Below are 15483 nucleotides of genomic sequence, written 5' to 3' on the forward strand. Positions count from 1 at the left end.
TGCTGTCTTGACCTGCAGTGCTAAATCATGGAGAGCGCGACGTTCAGTAGCATCCACGTAATAATTTACCATTTGCATTAATGATGATAGACCTGTTACCTGGTACAAAACCACGTGCAATTATGTAAACGCATGCAAACACATTTGTGCAATTAGACTATGTAAATGCACGTCAGCATAAAGAATACGGGAACATTATTAGGAAAGTTTTTTTTTTTTTTGTAAACTTTTCAGGTTGATGAATGGCACTGACAGTCAATTTTACAAGTCCTCGATAAACATTTAAAAAACTGAAGAAAACGGCCATATTTTCCATAAGGTTAGAAAAAAGACTAGTTATAATGTAAGTTGAATATATTGCCCTCTCTTGATGGTTTGGACATTTTTTTCATTTTTACTAAATTGACTGGCGAGCGTGTCTAAGGTGTGATATCGTCTAAAATAAAAAGAAAATGTATGAAGAGAACGAGAGAGAACTCATGACAAATATGGTTTTGACTGTCCATTATTAGGCTGTTTGCGTATGCCCTGTTGAACGGACGTTTTCCGACTTCATCGACTATTGGCGTCATTTAAAAAATAATACTCTTTCACTCTTTGTATAGCTACTGAACTGAATATCCTACATGGTTCTTTGCTCAGAAACCACGCATTAAATCCACTTTTACATTAGCACCAGCTCTGCCGCATGCTGCTTTCGCGGCGATTGTGTTGCCAAGCGAGGAACATTAACGTTACAGCATTTCCGTCGCTTTGATGAAAGCTTCCTTTACGACATAACGTTGCGACGTACCAGATTTGCTGAAGAACGGATACATTTAGCAAGCTAACGATTCTGATTATCATGTGATTTTGTGCTAGTTTTAACAGATTTTGGAAGACTCTGCGCCAGATCTTGCCACTGATGAAGACCGAAGGTGAAACGTTTGATTGTGATAGACAGTATCGAAATATATTGCCTATTCTAGTTTGATACTTTTGTTACAGGCGTGTGGTCATCGACAACCATGGGTAGCTTGGTATAGGCTAGCTAGCTAACTCGTCAGTGTTTTAGGTCATTGATAGGTTGACTTAACTAGATCGATTTCTTCCCGTTGAACACGATGGGTTTATTTTCGTGCAAACAACGCTAACTGACTATGTTTTTATCTCGTAGTCTAGGTATTTATTTCTGGGCTCGCTTACTCAATTTTAGCTGCTATGTGATATTACTTAGCCAGATAACGTAACAATAAAGACGTCGGCAAACTTCTTAGCTATGTTGTGATTCATAACTTTAGTTAGGAGTATCTTGTCCATCATCTATTAGTTGGATGCAGTGATGCATCCACAAGCTAACCGGTAGGCCTTATTAAAATTTGGCTTTCACTTGATTTTTGTTTGAAATACCTTGGTTGCAACATGACATTTCCCACAATAAAATCAAAGAAAATAACCTATTACCAGCCTTTTCTTTTGTTGTTTTTTTATATATAAATAATAATCATGCGGAAAAGAAACTGGTTTTCTTGAAACCACCACTTTTCACGATTATGAAACTTTCACTTCAAATGGAGTTACATTCCGGAGCCCCTGCAGGTTTCGGATTGGTATTGCAGCGCGCCAAGAACAGAGGGCGGGGCGTCACACTGGAAAGGCTGTTGCTGAGTTACCGTGAAGACTGACAGCGACCGAGACTTCCGGCATGGGCTTTGGAGAGAGCGAGAAGGGAACAGAAGCTGAAGCTCATAGCAGGAGCCACAATGGCGACTGTCCTCTCCTAACAACAGGGGCAGTGGGTGTTCTTATATCCGCAAACATCGCCCTAAATACAGGCCTGGTTGATATCCAGGGCCACTAAAAATAAACTGGATCATCTTTTGCACATGAATATAGTATAATTTCTGACCAATACAAAATATAAAGAGATAAAATTGTATATTAAACGAACATGTAAACAGAACCAACCGGGTCAAGTTTTCATTTTCAGTTCTGCGAAACAATATTGCCCATTCATCATGGACTATACTTGTTTCCGAACTCAGATCGTAAACTGAAGGAATTAAAACACCTTCCCTTAAGCCTGGCACCGGGCTAAAGGTAGCTAAAAGAAAAAAAGTATTTTTTCCTCTTCGTTTTTACGAAAGAGTCTGCTAGCTACACAGCACGAACAGGCTAACCAAACAAACGGGAAAACCGAGCACAATGCTCCGACTTATTGTTTGAGCTTTTGTAGTCGTCTGTAAGAACTAGTTTTATGTTCGACCGCTCATCAGAAATTATCGTATTTTTGTTTCTATCTTAATATTTTTTTCCTTTGAAAAGCAAAGGCTTGCAGCTGACCTGACTGGAATTAACTCGGATGAAGCATAAGGACAGATAACGTGGGGAGATTCGTTTTGTTTGCTTTAGCTAGCTAGCTAACGCTACTAATGTGAACATTTTCATGTTGCTTTAGCCGGATTTTGGAGTACTATTCTTCCGTTAATGTATTGTCTCGGCTACAGAGGCCCGCGTTTGGGAGAAGGACCGCTGCTGACGTGAGGAATGCCTGGGTCAGACCGACACCATGGGACCAAGAGAAAGCCGGATCCCAGCGCCAGCGTTTCATTATTGCCGCAGACGGCAAGCGGTAACAGCGGGGCGTACCCCCCCTTGCTGCCGCCGCACTCATCTGCGGGTAACATGAACAGCAAGGACGGAAAGCTCCAGTCGAAGCTCTCCTCGTCTTCCTCGTCGAAGCGCAAAAGGCACAAATCATCCAAGCACGGACGGGAAGGCTCTTCGCTGGGCCAGGCCTCTGACTTTGCTACCCAGGACTCCGCGGCGCCTCCTGCCGTCAGCGCCATCAAGCCGCTGGTCGAGTATGACGACATCAGCTCTGACTCTGACACTTTCTCGGATCCGCCAGCTGCTAGGCCCTCTGCAGATCGGAGAGGAGGGGGGCTGGACAGATTAAATTCTGCCGGGGATTACGGTAGGGACGACGGGGGCGGGGCCGGTGAAAGCAGGGAGAGTCGGGGGCACAAGCACCGGCATCCTCGCAAGAAGTCCAAGGACCTGCACAGGGCAAAGGACGCGGGCGAGGGAGGGGGTGACGGCGGAGATGGGACTTCAAAGAAAAAGAGCAACAGGGACAGAGAGAAGGGGAGTTCAGGAAAGAGCAAGGAGAAGGGGACCCCTGCTCCCGGCTTCTCCTCGGGCCCCAGGCGGCAGGGGCCGCAGGAGGGGGATTTGGGGCCTAAGAGGGGAGAGCTGCCGGGTGGCCTGCAGGTGCAGCCGGAGGCCTCCGTCAGCAGCACGGCCTCCTCCTCCTCCTCCTCCCGCAGCAAGGAAGGGAGCAGCCGCTCGGGGAAGGCCCGCAAAGACAAGCAGCAGCGCCGGGAGGGCAGGAGCTCCTCCCAGCGGGACCGGGGGGAGAAGAGCCACCGCAAGGCCTCCAAAAGCTACAAGGCCAGCCCGAAGGGGAAGGCCTCGTCGTCGTCGCGGGCGAGCCCGTCCCGGGGCGGCAACGACAGCCCCGCCGGGGGCGGCGGCTACGCCCAGGAGGCTCAGGAGGCCGAGGACAGCTACCACCGGCGGAGACGGCCGGCCCAGCACAGCCCCAGCCCCTACCGGGAGGCCTCGAGGCGCAGCCGCCAGCGGTCCGACAGCCCCTACGCCGGCCGCCAGCGCTCGTCCAGCTACGAGCACGACAGCAGCCCGTACTCGTCCTCCAGGAAGCGCTCATCCATCAGTCCCTACGGCAACCGCCGCTCCTCCAGCGCCAGCCCTGTGTCCAGGTGAGTGTCCCAGCTGTGCGCCTACCCCCCTCTTTCCCCCCCCCTTGCCCCACCTCCCTGCCCCCCCTTGCCCCACCTCCCTGCCCCCCCCTTGCCCCACCGCCCTGCCCCCCCCTTGCCCCACCGCCCTGCCCCCCCTTGCCCCACCGCCCTTTCTCCCCCTTGCCCCACCGCCCTTTCTCCCCCTTGCCCCACCTCCCTTTCTCCCCCTTGCCCCACCGCCCTTTCTCCCCCTTGCCCCACCGCCCTTTCTCCCCCTTGCCCCACCGCCCTTTCTCCCCCTTGCCCCACCTCCCTGCCCCCCCCCTTGCCCCCCCCCCTTGCCCCCCCCTTGCCCCACCTCCCTGCCCCCCCCTTGCCCCACCTCCCTGCCCCCCCCTTGCCCCACCGCCCTTTCTCCCCCTTGCCCCACCGCCCTTTCTCCCCCTTGCCCCACCTCCCTTTCTCCCCCTTGCCCCACCGCCCTTTCTCCCCCTTGCCCCACCTCCCTTTCTCCCCCTTGCCCCACCTCCCTTTCTCCCCCTTGCCCCCCCTCCCTGCCCCCCCCACCCACCCCCTCCCTTCCCTTCCGTACCCTCTTCCCTACCCTCTTCCCTTCTAAGGGGAGCGAGCGATTTCCTTAAATCCTCATTGGGTGATGCTACAATGCCAATTGCTCGCTTTTTAAAATCAGCCATAAGGTTGTGCTCTCCACAGCAAAGTACAATGATTGGCTGAAATTGGTGAGCGATGTAGCTCCGCCTGCTTTTGGTTTCATGTGTCCTCACTCCCCTTTCATACTCCTTTGCTTCCTCTCTGACTTTTGTGCTCGGATGTTATTGCATTAAAGACTGAGGCCAGGGATGCGTTTTCCCTGATTAGTCAAGAAATCTGTGTGTTCAGACTCTCCGTTTCTCTGGGGTCCACCTCGGGCGGAGACATTTTGGCCCTGAAAATCTATCTAATCTATTTCCTCATTAGTAGAAATGGTCTGCATTGCAATATATAATGTGTTGTTCTGTAGTACCATAACTTCCCTTTTAAGTTCAGGTGCCTCAGTTTAGGGATCTGAGATTTCGGGCCTTGACAGCTTCCGTGTTGTTTTTAGTGTAACTCAGCACTTCAAGGCTTAATTCAGCTCTCTGAATTGCTAAGACGCTACGCAAGACATACCTTGTTTCCAAAGCCTGAACGGCTGCAAGGAAACCACAAAAAGTGCTGACACTGCGGCCTTCCAGGACTGTAGTTTGACACCCCCGTAATAGCTGACGACACCTAATACTTTCACAACACAACTGCAGTAGCACCTGGCTGTTGATCCAAACAATATCCTGACATACATACTTCTAAAGAAAGGCCTTCAACACTTGTCCTGGCGCTCTCCCAAAATGCAAAAATACTTTAATAAAAGACATGGACAGCTATAGAGAGGAGCTTGGAAAACGTTAAAGGTCCACACGCATATCTTTAATGTTTTTGAGCTTTTCATGTCATCCCCAAGCTTTCGGTTTGTGTTCCATGCTGATTCAAGTAAACAAATTGCAGTTTTGTTCGAAGTGTGCATATTTTAGGATGAAACTGCTGTTTTTCTGAAACTGTCTGGAAAACGATTTCCTACGTGACATGTTTTTGCATAATTACTGGGTGACGTTGGTAAACAAACTTCTGAGCCCACGTAGTCTACCTCTTTGAGACCGAGCCAAAAGCCTTTAGATACTTTTTGAGAACCTTGTAGATCTTCTAAATTAGTTAGTTGGTTGTTTAGTAAGTTATTTACCGGTTATTTTGCTCCTCGATCCCTCTTTTTCACTATTGTATTCTCTCCACTTAAGCTACACTTTCGTCACTGTCCATGTTAACACAGAGTTAATAGCATTGCCACCAGGATGGGGAGGTGTGATGGACCTACATCACTGCTCTTTGCAAACATTTTGTGGCCATTTTGGATACTAAAACCGGGATTATGCGGATGTGTGTGGGCTTTTTGACTTTAGATGGATGAAGAGACTGGGCCAAGTTAACGGGCATCTCTGAAAAGCTGCCAAAATTCAAGTAAACGACATGATTGCATGTTACTGTGGCCAGTGTTTGTCCTAATGAGCAACCTACAGTATTACTGTTTACATATCGTCTTATATTGTTCAAGTGGTGAAATACAGTCGATGATGCAAATGTTAACTTGCGTTACATAGTAGGGTATGATCTGGCTGGAAAAGCAGCACTGTATTAAATTCCTCCGGCAGTTAACTCTTGTTTACCGAAACTTTGTAATATATTGGCATGTATGTTTGAACAAGATGTAAGGTATTCTCCATGTAAGATGTGTGCAAGTCCCTGAGGAAAACTGTCCATTCAGTTTGTGGTGGTTTAGTGTTCGGATTAGCGATTAGGCTGGGCTTTATTTGCCGGAGTATTTCACAAAGCAGGATTACTGAGGTAGCTGGATAACTGCGCTGAGTAAAACCTGGAACAGCTCTCTTTACTTCAGTGCATGCTCCAGATTTGGGTAGAGGGGGGTATTCCACAAAGCTGGTTCACTGAGTAAAACCCACAACAGCTGTTTTTACTTTGGTCCGTGTTCCATATTTGAAGGGGTTCCAGTTTTTACTCGATGCAAATGTCAAGCTTAGTGAGTTCGCCATCTTGTGAAATGCCCCCTTGGTTTTATTGTGTGCAGTTGTCTAGCATAACCCTGCTTTGTGAAACAGGGCCCCACTCATCCCACTGTCTGATTCTGGTTCTTACTTCACTCACATGTAGCCTTGGGGCCAAGTCAAGGCCAAGTGTCTTCAGCCATGTTCACACATGACACTGTGGCTCTGCAGGCCAATAGCCGAGTTTAAATCTGTAATGGCTGACATTAGCGCTGTGAAAATGCATCAGTTCATCATGACGCATCGATCTTAAGGTGGAGATTCAATTACATCGATTTGGACCGTTAGAGTCGATTATAATTGATTAAAATAACAATTTCCGTTCTTGAAAATAAATATGTTCAGAATGTTTACGTTTAGCCTAATGTATTGTTTTAACTCAATATTCCTCTAATGCTGAGTACATCAATATCTGCAGTCACATGTCTGTATTCGGTGTGTTTTTATAATGAATTCTGTAATGAAATGGATTGAATCATATAACAATAATTGAATCATTTTGCGGTGAGAGATTTCATGATTCATTGACTCGTTTCCTACGCAGTTGAATTGAATCGTCGTGAGGTCAGGGTTTTGCACCCCAAGCTGACATTAATTGGGTTTTCTCAGAGACACACAGGGGGCATTCTCTCGGAAAGCAACAGCTTTCAACAACAGCTCGCGCAGAACAGGACACTCGACGGGAGGTCCTGTCGCGTATAAGTGAGGCCAGACGAGTTGGTGCCAGAGACACGGATCGGTACCGGCCTCCGCCATTTTGATTGCGCTTTGCATCGGACTGGACCTCTGTGGCCTTGGGGAGGGGGGTGGGTGGATTGGAGGGGCTGTCAGACTGTCAGAGAGCGCAGATAGCTTTCAGTGCGCAGTGAACTCCAGGCTGACGAAACGAGACGGATTCACATGGTGAGTAGTTACTCATTAATCGCGCCCTCAAACCCCCTCGTGGTCACACCTTTCACGGGCTGCAATGTTATGACTCATGCGGTCATGTTTGTATGACGCTTTATGTGCTTAAAGGAGCATTCTGGGTTTTTTCAAACTGGGTTTCTCAAGCTTAAAGGATCATTCTGTTTTTTGTTTTTTTGTTTGTTTTTTTTGTTTTTTTTCAACCTGGGTTTTTCAACCTTATTTTCGTAGTATTCTTCCTTCCTTTCTTCGTTCTAATAAGATTTTCTGCCTCTGCTTCGTTGTCAAGGTTTTTGGTTGTTGAGGTTTTTTCTTGGTCAGTAGCCTCACAATGGTGCCTCTGGGGCATATCGAAATACAGGTTCAATTTACCCCAAACAAGTCCAGTTTACCTAAACTTCTTATTTGAAAGTTAGGATGAATGTGAAAGTTGTGATTTATTCACCAAAATTTCAAATAAAAATATTAAGTTTAAAATGACAGAATTGACCTACCATACTCTTATCTGTGCACAGATATTTTTTGCTTAGTGCTGTCTGTGGCTAACCTTTACAAGGTAAAATCAGGTTTCTTCATCCATCCAATGTTGTTGTGTCTCTTCACTTTGATGGCTATCCATATTTCTTTCGAGCCGGTCAGGAATACACAGACGAAGCGCAAAGATAATTTTGCGTGCTCGAATAATAGGTCAGAATAGGTACAATGGGTAAATTCTGCAAGTTGAAACGGAATTATTTTAACACTTAATTATTGTACTTGCCAAAGAAAGGTCAACTTTCACTTTTGTTTTCACTTCCAAATTAGAGCTTCTTGGAGGTGAATTGAACCTGTATCTTGATACGCCCCAACGACTGTTGTGAAGCTACTAACACGGAGAAGAAGAAAAATCTCTAAAAAACCCAAAAGCCTTGAGTATGAGGCAAGTGCATAAAATACTATCAGAACTGATGGGAATGATGGAACATATGACCCAGGTTGAAATAAAAACGGAATTTTCCTTTTTAATTTTTGGGAAAGGGCTCGCATAACATTTATACAGGTTACTGTAGGTAACGGCTGCTGAACTGCAGCTGCATTCTGGGGTTAATTGAGGGGTGCAGATTCCCAGCGGGTAGCAAACCTGTGAAACTGATTGAGGAAGATAGTTGTAACTTCTCGTTCTTGTGCAAACATAAATTTGCTACGCAGCCTTTTTTTCAGCTGAATTAGATTTGCCTGTTTTCTTTTTGACAAGGTCTGTGTGATACGGTTGTCTTGGTGTTTACCGTGCTGAGTGTAGAAACTGGTCGTCTGTTCCTGTGAGCAGAAGGAAATGTGAGCAAGAAAAGTGCCATTGTTGCGCACTACCCTGTACCTGGGAGGTTTAAGATAAGTGCTTCTTTATAGCTATTCTACTGCGTAGAATAACCTCTTTCATGAGCTAATCTAGAAGGCATTAGCTACTGTGTGTAAACTGATCTGTCAAAATGAATGAATAGGGGCATGGTGACTTTCCCAGAGGGAGGGCACTGCCTCCACAGAAGGTGTGTATGTCCCTGTGTGTGTTTTTCCTGCGTGCCAGTGTGCGTATGCACGCTCTTACGTTGGCCTGCATGCGAGTGGAAACGGCATACGAGTGGGTGGCTTGGTCCGGTTCCTTTTTAAAACCCTTTGTTAGTTTGTGCCCGTCTGTGGGGCTTTGCATGTGTAAATGGCCCTTTTGCGTACTCTGCAGTGTGCCAGAATTGGTTCTCTGGGTGCTGACGAGGCCTGGTCGTGCACGTGCCTATAATGAGAGCTCCAGCCCGTCAAGTCCTCCAGCGCGCTCTCTCCCTCTCTCTCTCCCTCTCCTTCTCCTTCTCCCCCTCTCTCCCCCCCTCTCTCTGTCTCTGTCCTTCTCTCTCTCTCTCTCTCTCTCTCTCTCTCCTTCTCCCTCTCCCTCTCCCTCTCCTTCTCCCTCTCCCTCTCCCTCTCCTTCTCCTTCTCCCCCTCTCTCTGTCTCTCTCTCCCCCCTCTCCATCCCTCTCTCTCTCTCTCTCTCTCTCTCTCTCTCTCCTTCTCCCTCTCCCTCTCCTTCTCTCTCTCCCTCTCCCTCTCCCTCTCCTTCTCCTTCTCCCCCCTCTCTGTCTCTCTCTCCCTCTCCCTCTCCTTCTCCTTCTCCCCCTCTCTCTGTCTCTCTCTCCCCCCTCTCTCTCTCTCTCTCTCTCTGTCTCTGCCCCTCTCTCTCTCTCTCTCTCTCTCTCTCTCTCTCTCCCTCTCCCTCTCCCTCTCCCTCTCCTTCTCCCTCTCCCTCTCCTTCTCCTTCTCCCCCTCTCTCTGTCTCTCTCTCCCCCCTCTCCATCCCTCTCTCTCTCTCTCTCTCTCTCTCTCTCTCCTTCTCCCTCTCCCTCTCCTTCTCTCTCTCCCTCTCCCTCTCCTTCTCCTTCTCCCCCCCTCTCTGTCTCTCTCTCCCTCTCCTTCTCCTTCTCCCCCTCTCTCTGTCTCTCTCTCCCCCCTCTCTCTCTCTCTCTCTCTCTCTCTCCCTCCCTCTCCCTCCCTCTTTTTTTTTTACATTTATGTATTTGACCCACCAGAAACGATTAAGAGCTAAATTCGAAGAAAACTGAACTCATACAAAACTTCATGCTGCAAAACTCTGCAAAAGACCCAGCTTCTCCTGCTGCAGGGACAACTTAGGGACGTAGACTTGAGCAGGGGAAGGGGGCGGCGGGGGTACTGATTGCCATGAGTTGAGCCCAGTGGGGGAAGTGCCACAGAGCTGAAGTCCAGAGAGCGTTTGCACGGCCTGTGGGTGTTGGGCGTTCTCTGTGAAGATAAGCTGAGCGTTTCTACAGACCCCGACTGCAGGTCACGTACGCCGTAGATGAGGAGAGGGGAGAGGGTTTAGCCAGGGCTATGACCCCTGCTGGCGAACCTCAGGTAACCGAAGTGCAGCTAGTTGAACGGATGGACGGGCATGCGTGTCCAGAAAGTGTGTGTAGTGCTTACTCTGTTATTCACTGAAAACACATATGAAACGACAATATTGCCTACAGATAATCTACATTTTGTTGCAGTCTCTCCCACATAGCAAGAGCAAAAGGCGCAAAACTCAAACCACCAGGCAACCCCATTTAGTGAGTTATTTGCTTAAGTTTATAAATAAAGCGGACAAGTATACTACTCCTCTGTTGAAAAATCCAGAAATAAATTCAAATGTCTCGCTCAGGAATTTGCCATGTAACCATCTTGAATGTTTTAAAACTCTCCACTTGCTTCGCACATTGGATGGCAATATTGAAAGGCCAATTATAAGTTTGTAGAATTCCTCATTAAAATGGAAGATTTGCCAAAGGAACTCCTATACTTGTATGGTAATTGCTACACTGTAAAACCATATACTTGACTCTGTTGCATCGCCTTAACTCTTAATGACTTAAGGGCTACTTAGCCTATAGCCATGGACTGATCCCTTTTCACCTGCATGTGTGCCCTTATAGTGGATACCAGACGGGCTCTACTTTTCAACTGCTGGTGACTCCCTTGTGTTGACCTTGGGTCCATCCATACCCCCTCACATTAACGTTCTGCATGTAGCAGCTTTTGTGCTAGCTAGTTTGCTGTAGACCAGGGTTAACCATCCTTACCTCAAAATTGTTGATGTGGGTGCAGGGTTTTCTACTGAAAACACCAGCAATAAGAATAAGGGTAGAACTGTACAAAGTAAGAAAATGTATCATTTATTACACGAAAATGGCAAACGCATGTGAACGGTAGCTGGAAATGCTGCCCTTTGCGTGACGTAATTGCAACGGGTTGTTATCCACTTAGCCTTTAGCAGTTTGTCTTTTAAATTTACACCAAATTACTGAGACACTCTGTTTCAGACCCCGTGTTCCCACACGTTCTTGGAATTGGAACATCCGCCCCCCTCCCACTCCTGTTTCAGATGAGTGTGCTCGTTTCTGAAGGAATGGCACATGGTGAATCTGGTCATCTCAAGTACCGAGGTTCCGGAAGAGATTTTCCCATTCATTTTTGTTTTAAACATTTCAGAAAGTTCCTAGCAAAAGCCTTTTAACCATCCAGCTACCAGATAAATCATGGTATTCATTTTTTTTATTTTTATTATTATTTTTTGTTAATGCAAGAAAAATCTTTAGAAAAGGCAACTGTGCTACCCTGTGTACTTAATGAACTACGCATCCCATAAAGCATTGTGAATTATGTAATTGAATTGCTTTAAACTCACTTTTTCGTTTTAAGCGGATAATAATCATGTATATTTTTGATAAGTTGCATTTTATATTGAGTTCATTCTTGTATATATCGCAGTATATCCATTGTGGAGTGGAACAGGTTGCTAACCGATGGAAATGGAGAGAGTTCATAGTTCACCCGCAAAACTCGAAGTGATGGACATCTCTGTGGTAACAGTACTTTTGGATTATGGGTGGTGTAGTTTTTCACCAGTAGATTTTTTTTTTATAGCTAAGGCTTGCTGTGCATATTCTCCTTGACCCAATCATTTTTTGCACAAGATGGTTGTCGCAAAAAATGGTCGGTCTGTCACTGTCGTGTTTATATTTTACATGATTTTGCATCATTTCAGTTCTGTCATGTTAGCTGGGTGTCACAACATTTATATTTGGTTTCATTAGCCTGATATCTGCTCAACTCGAGACTAAAAGGCACTTTTCCCTTCTCTGCGAAGCATTTTTAGCAACGCCTACTTTTTATACCTTGGGAGCTGACCAAACATATTTCCCATGTCTGTATATCACAACTTCACTCAAAACACACACGAGATCAGCGCTAATAGGCTTTTAAACGTGAGTCTAGGAAAATCACCGCCAGAATTTAACTCTGTTAAAGGAAATGGTTATAGATCATTTTAGTGATGTTTAACTTTGAGACCGTCCGTATCCTGCTTATGGTGACTGTCAAACGGAGTTCATGAAGTTCAGAAGTGCCCCTGGGCAAAGCATGCAACGTAATTGGAATGTCTCACTGTTGTCTGTGCCATTCACACACTGGATTTGTTACAGATTTGCCAGTGTCAAGCAAGAGCACTTGGTCTATGCGTTTATCCTCTCATGGCCTGCTGCTCGTCTGTCAAAGAAACAACATATTGTACACAGCTCGTGTATAAATACTGGACTGGGAACTGAATCGCGTTATGTTCGTTTCGTACTCTTCACATTGACGTTCATTATAATACCACTGTATAGTGGTTGAATACAATCCGTAACATTTGATTGAATTAATTGAGTGTCTATCTAGATAATGGTTTTTGGAGCCAGGCAGTTGAAATCTTCATTGTTAGAAACAGTTCCAGCTTCAAGTGGAAACCAACGCAGTGCAATTCATTTTATTACACGGGAGGTTGCAACCTCCCAGATTTTACAATTATTTGTCTTCAACCATCTCCTCTGTTGTTGGAAGCAGAAATAAAAAGGCCATGCATCCTCCAGCCCTGCTGGGTAAGGTATTTAAGATGACCACAGGCACAAGTTGAAAGAGGACTTCCGTTTGTTTTATTTTTTTTTATTTGATTGATAATGAATAATGAGCTGAATTGATAATGCTGTTTGGGAATGTCTGTTCCACCCTGGCGCTAAGCTGGGGCAACGTCTAGATTTGATCTTGTGAAAAGCAATATATTGTTGGAAGTGAGTTTTGTAAAGCCACACTGGCCGGTTCTCCAAGTCAGTTTTGAGCCATGACGAATGTTACAGCCCCGGGACTTCTCAAACAAGTGTCCAAAACCACTTCTGTGAAGCATTGACAGTGGCTTCTGTAAGTATTCAGACCCCTTCACTTTTTGCACACTTTGTGTTTCAGATTTTAAATTGTCATTTTTGCCCATCGATCAACACTCAATTAACCCATAATGAAAAAGTGAAAACATTTTAAAAAATAAAAAAATAAAATCAAAAACTTAATTCCCAGAAGTATTCAGACTCTTTTCTGTGGTACTCCAAATTCAGGTCAGGTGCATATGACAGCCCGCTTTGAGTTATCCAAACGACTCAGCACGAGGAAAAAGAGTCTCTGGTCTGATTGAACCAGAGAATTTAACTCTTTGGGCAGAACTCCAAGCCCTATGTCTGGTAAACACCAGGCACTGCTCATCACCTGGTTAATACCATCCCTACAGTGAAGCATGGTGATGGCAGCATCATGGGACGGGGGTGCTCCTCAGTAGCAGGGGCAGTCAGAATTGAGGGAAGGATGAATGCAGCACAAATACAAAGAGGTCCTTGAGGAAAAAAAAAAAAAAAAAAAAAACCCTGCTCCAGAGTACACGCTTCCCCACGATAATGACCTGAAGCATACAGCCAAGACAATGCTGGAGTGGCTTCAGGACAAGTCTCTGACTGTCCTTGAGTGGCCCAGCCAAAGCACAGACTGAAACCCCATAGAACATCTGTGCAGAGGCCTGAAGATGGCAGTTCAGACACTTCTCATTCAATCTAATGGAGCTTGAGAGGATCTGCCAGGAAGAATGGGATAAACTGCCCAAATCCAGGTGTGCAAAGCTTATGGAGACTTGCCCAAGAAGACTCGAAGCTGTAATTGCTGCCAAAGGGGCTTCTAGAAAGTACTAATTAAAGATTTGAATACTTATATAAATGAGAGGTTTCAGTTACTGATTCGTAAAAACATAGATTGTTGGGTGAAAATAGCAATGCTATCAATTTTACAAGAAATCTACAGCACGATAAAATGTGCAAAAAATGAAGGGGAAGAACACTTCCTGAAGCCAGATAATCCCTATAAAGCTTGTTGGATCAATTTGGCTCATCTTGGGTTCAGGGTGGGGGGGTTATTTTTGTTTACAACAAAATAGTTGTAGCAAAGCTGTGTCATACTCTTGTGCCTTCAGCTCCTGTAGATATCTGAAGCACATGAGTGTACTGTACTTCAGTTGAAATGTTTTGCTTTTAACTTTGTTCAGACGCAATATCTGCAGTTTTATAAGTAATTCGGAAGTAATATATCTGCAGTTTTAGGAGTGACTGAGGAGTGATATATCTGCAGTTTTAGGAGGAACTGAGGAGTGATATATCTGCAGTTTTAGGAGTGACTGAGGAGTGATATATCTGCAGTTTTAGGAGTGACTGAGGAGTGATATATCTGCAGTTTTAGGAGTGACTGAGGAGTGATATATCTGCAGTTTTAGGAGTGACTGAGGAGTGATATATCTGCAGTTTTAAATGTAAATGTCCCTCCCTCTCCGCAGGCGTTCGGCTCGGTCACGGAGTCGCTCCCCGGCAGCCTTCCCATCATGCTCGTCTCGGCGGCCATCCTCGCGCTCCCGCGGTAAGAAGCACTCGTCGGCGGGCGGGGGCGGAGCCTCCCACAGCAGCCGGCCCTCCAGCCGCTCTCCCTCCTCGTCCCGCCTGCCGCTCAACTCCAGCCTGGGCGAGGAGCTGAGCCGCCGCAAGAAGGAGCGTCAGGCCGCCGTGGCCGCCGCCCGCGGCCCCTCCCCGCCCCCCGGCCCCGCACCGGCACCCGCCAAACGCCCCGCCCCGCGGCCCCCCAAACCGGAGCCCGAGCCCCTCGACAGAGAGCCGCCCGCACCGGACCCCCCTCCGCAGCCCCTCACCCCCGGCCCCCCTCCCCAGGACAATCCCCCCCGGGAGGGGAAGGGCACCCCCCCGCCCCCCCTACCCGCCTTCTCTTCCCCGGCTCCACCTCTACCCCCCAGCCAGACCCCCCCTCTCCCTCCGCCCCTGCCCCCCCTCCCCGCTGCCCTGCTCCAGCCCCCCCTGCCCGAGGCAGGCCTGCAGGCCCTCACCCAAGCCCCGTCCCCGGCCCCCTCCACCTCGGCCCCGCCCAAATCCCCCGCCGCCCCACCCGCCCGCAGCCCCGCCCGTCAGCCGCCCCCCATGAAGACCTCTACCCTGCCCCCCCTGCCCCTGCCGCCCATGCTGCTGGGAGACTGTCAGGACAGGTGAGTGCTCCAGAACCAGCATCAACACTGACACATCCACTCTGAAAGTGCAGCTCTGCGGTAATAACACTGAAGTTGCACGATATAAACACTGACATATCCACTCTGAAACTTCAGCTCTGAGATAATAGCAAATAGCATTGCAGTAATACTCAGATAAACACTGAAATATCAAAACTGAAACTTCAGCTCTGAGTTATAACACTGAAGTAACACTAAGATAAACACTGAAACTGCGGTTATAACACTGAAGTAACGCTAAAAT

The 15483-nt window shown here is 47.1% G+C and overlaps 1 protein-coding gene across 4 annotated transcripts in view; it reads left to right on the forward strand.

The window, feature by feature from the left end:
• The first annotated feature begins 780 nt into the window (after nucleotides 1-780).
• cdk12 (cyclin dependent kinase 12) overlaps nucleotides 781-15483 on the forward strand; it is a 32856-nt gene continuing 18153 nt past the window's right edge. Inside the window, exons 1-4 of one of the 4 annotated variants that reach the window (XM_061222990.1) lie at nucleotides 784-917; nucleotides 1579-2363; nucleotides 2487-3761; nucleotides 14505-15218. In XM_061222990.1, coding sequence (XP_061078974.1) covers nucleotides 2527-3761; nucleotides 14505-15218 — 1949 coding nt within the window. In that variant the 5' untranslated portion in view covers nucleotides 784-917; nucleotides 1579-2363; nucleotides 2487-2526. Of the gene's footprint in view, nucleotides 918-1578; nucleotides 3762-14504; nucleotides 15219-15483 lie in introns of all 4 variants that reach the window. The other 3 variants (XM_061222989.1, XM_061222988.1, XR_009705510.1) reach the window with 3 other exon arrangements.

Source organism: Conger conger, chromosome 16 (assembly GCF_963514075.1).
Source record: "Conger conger chromosome 16, fConCon1.1, whole genome shotgun sequence".
In the NCBI taxonomy this organism is placed as follows: Eukaryota; Metazoa; Chordata; class Actinopteri; order Anguilliformes; family Congridae; genus Conger; species Conger conger.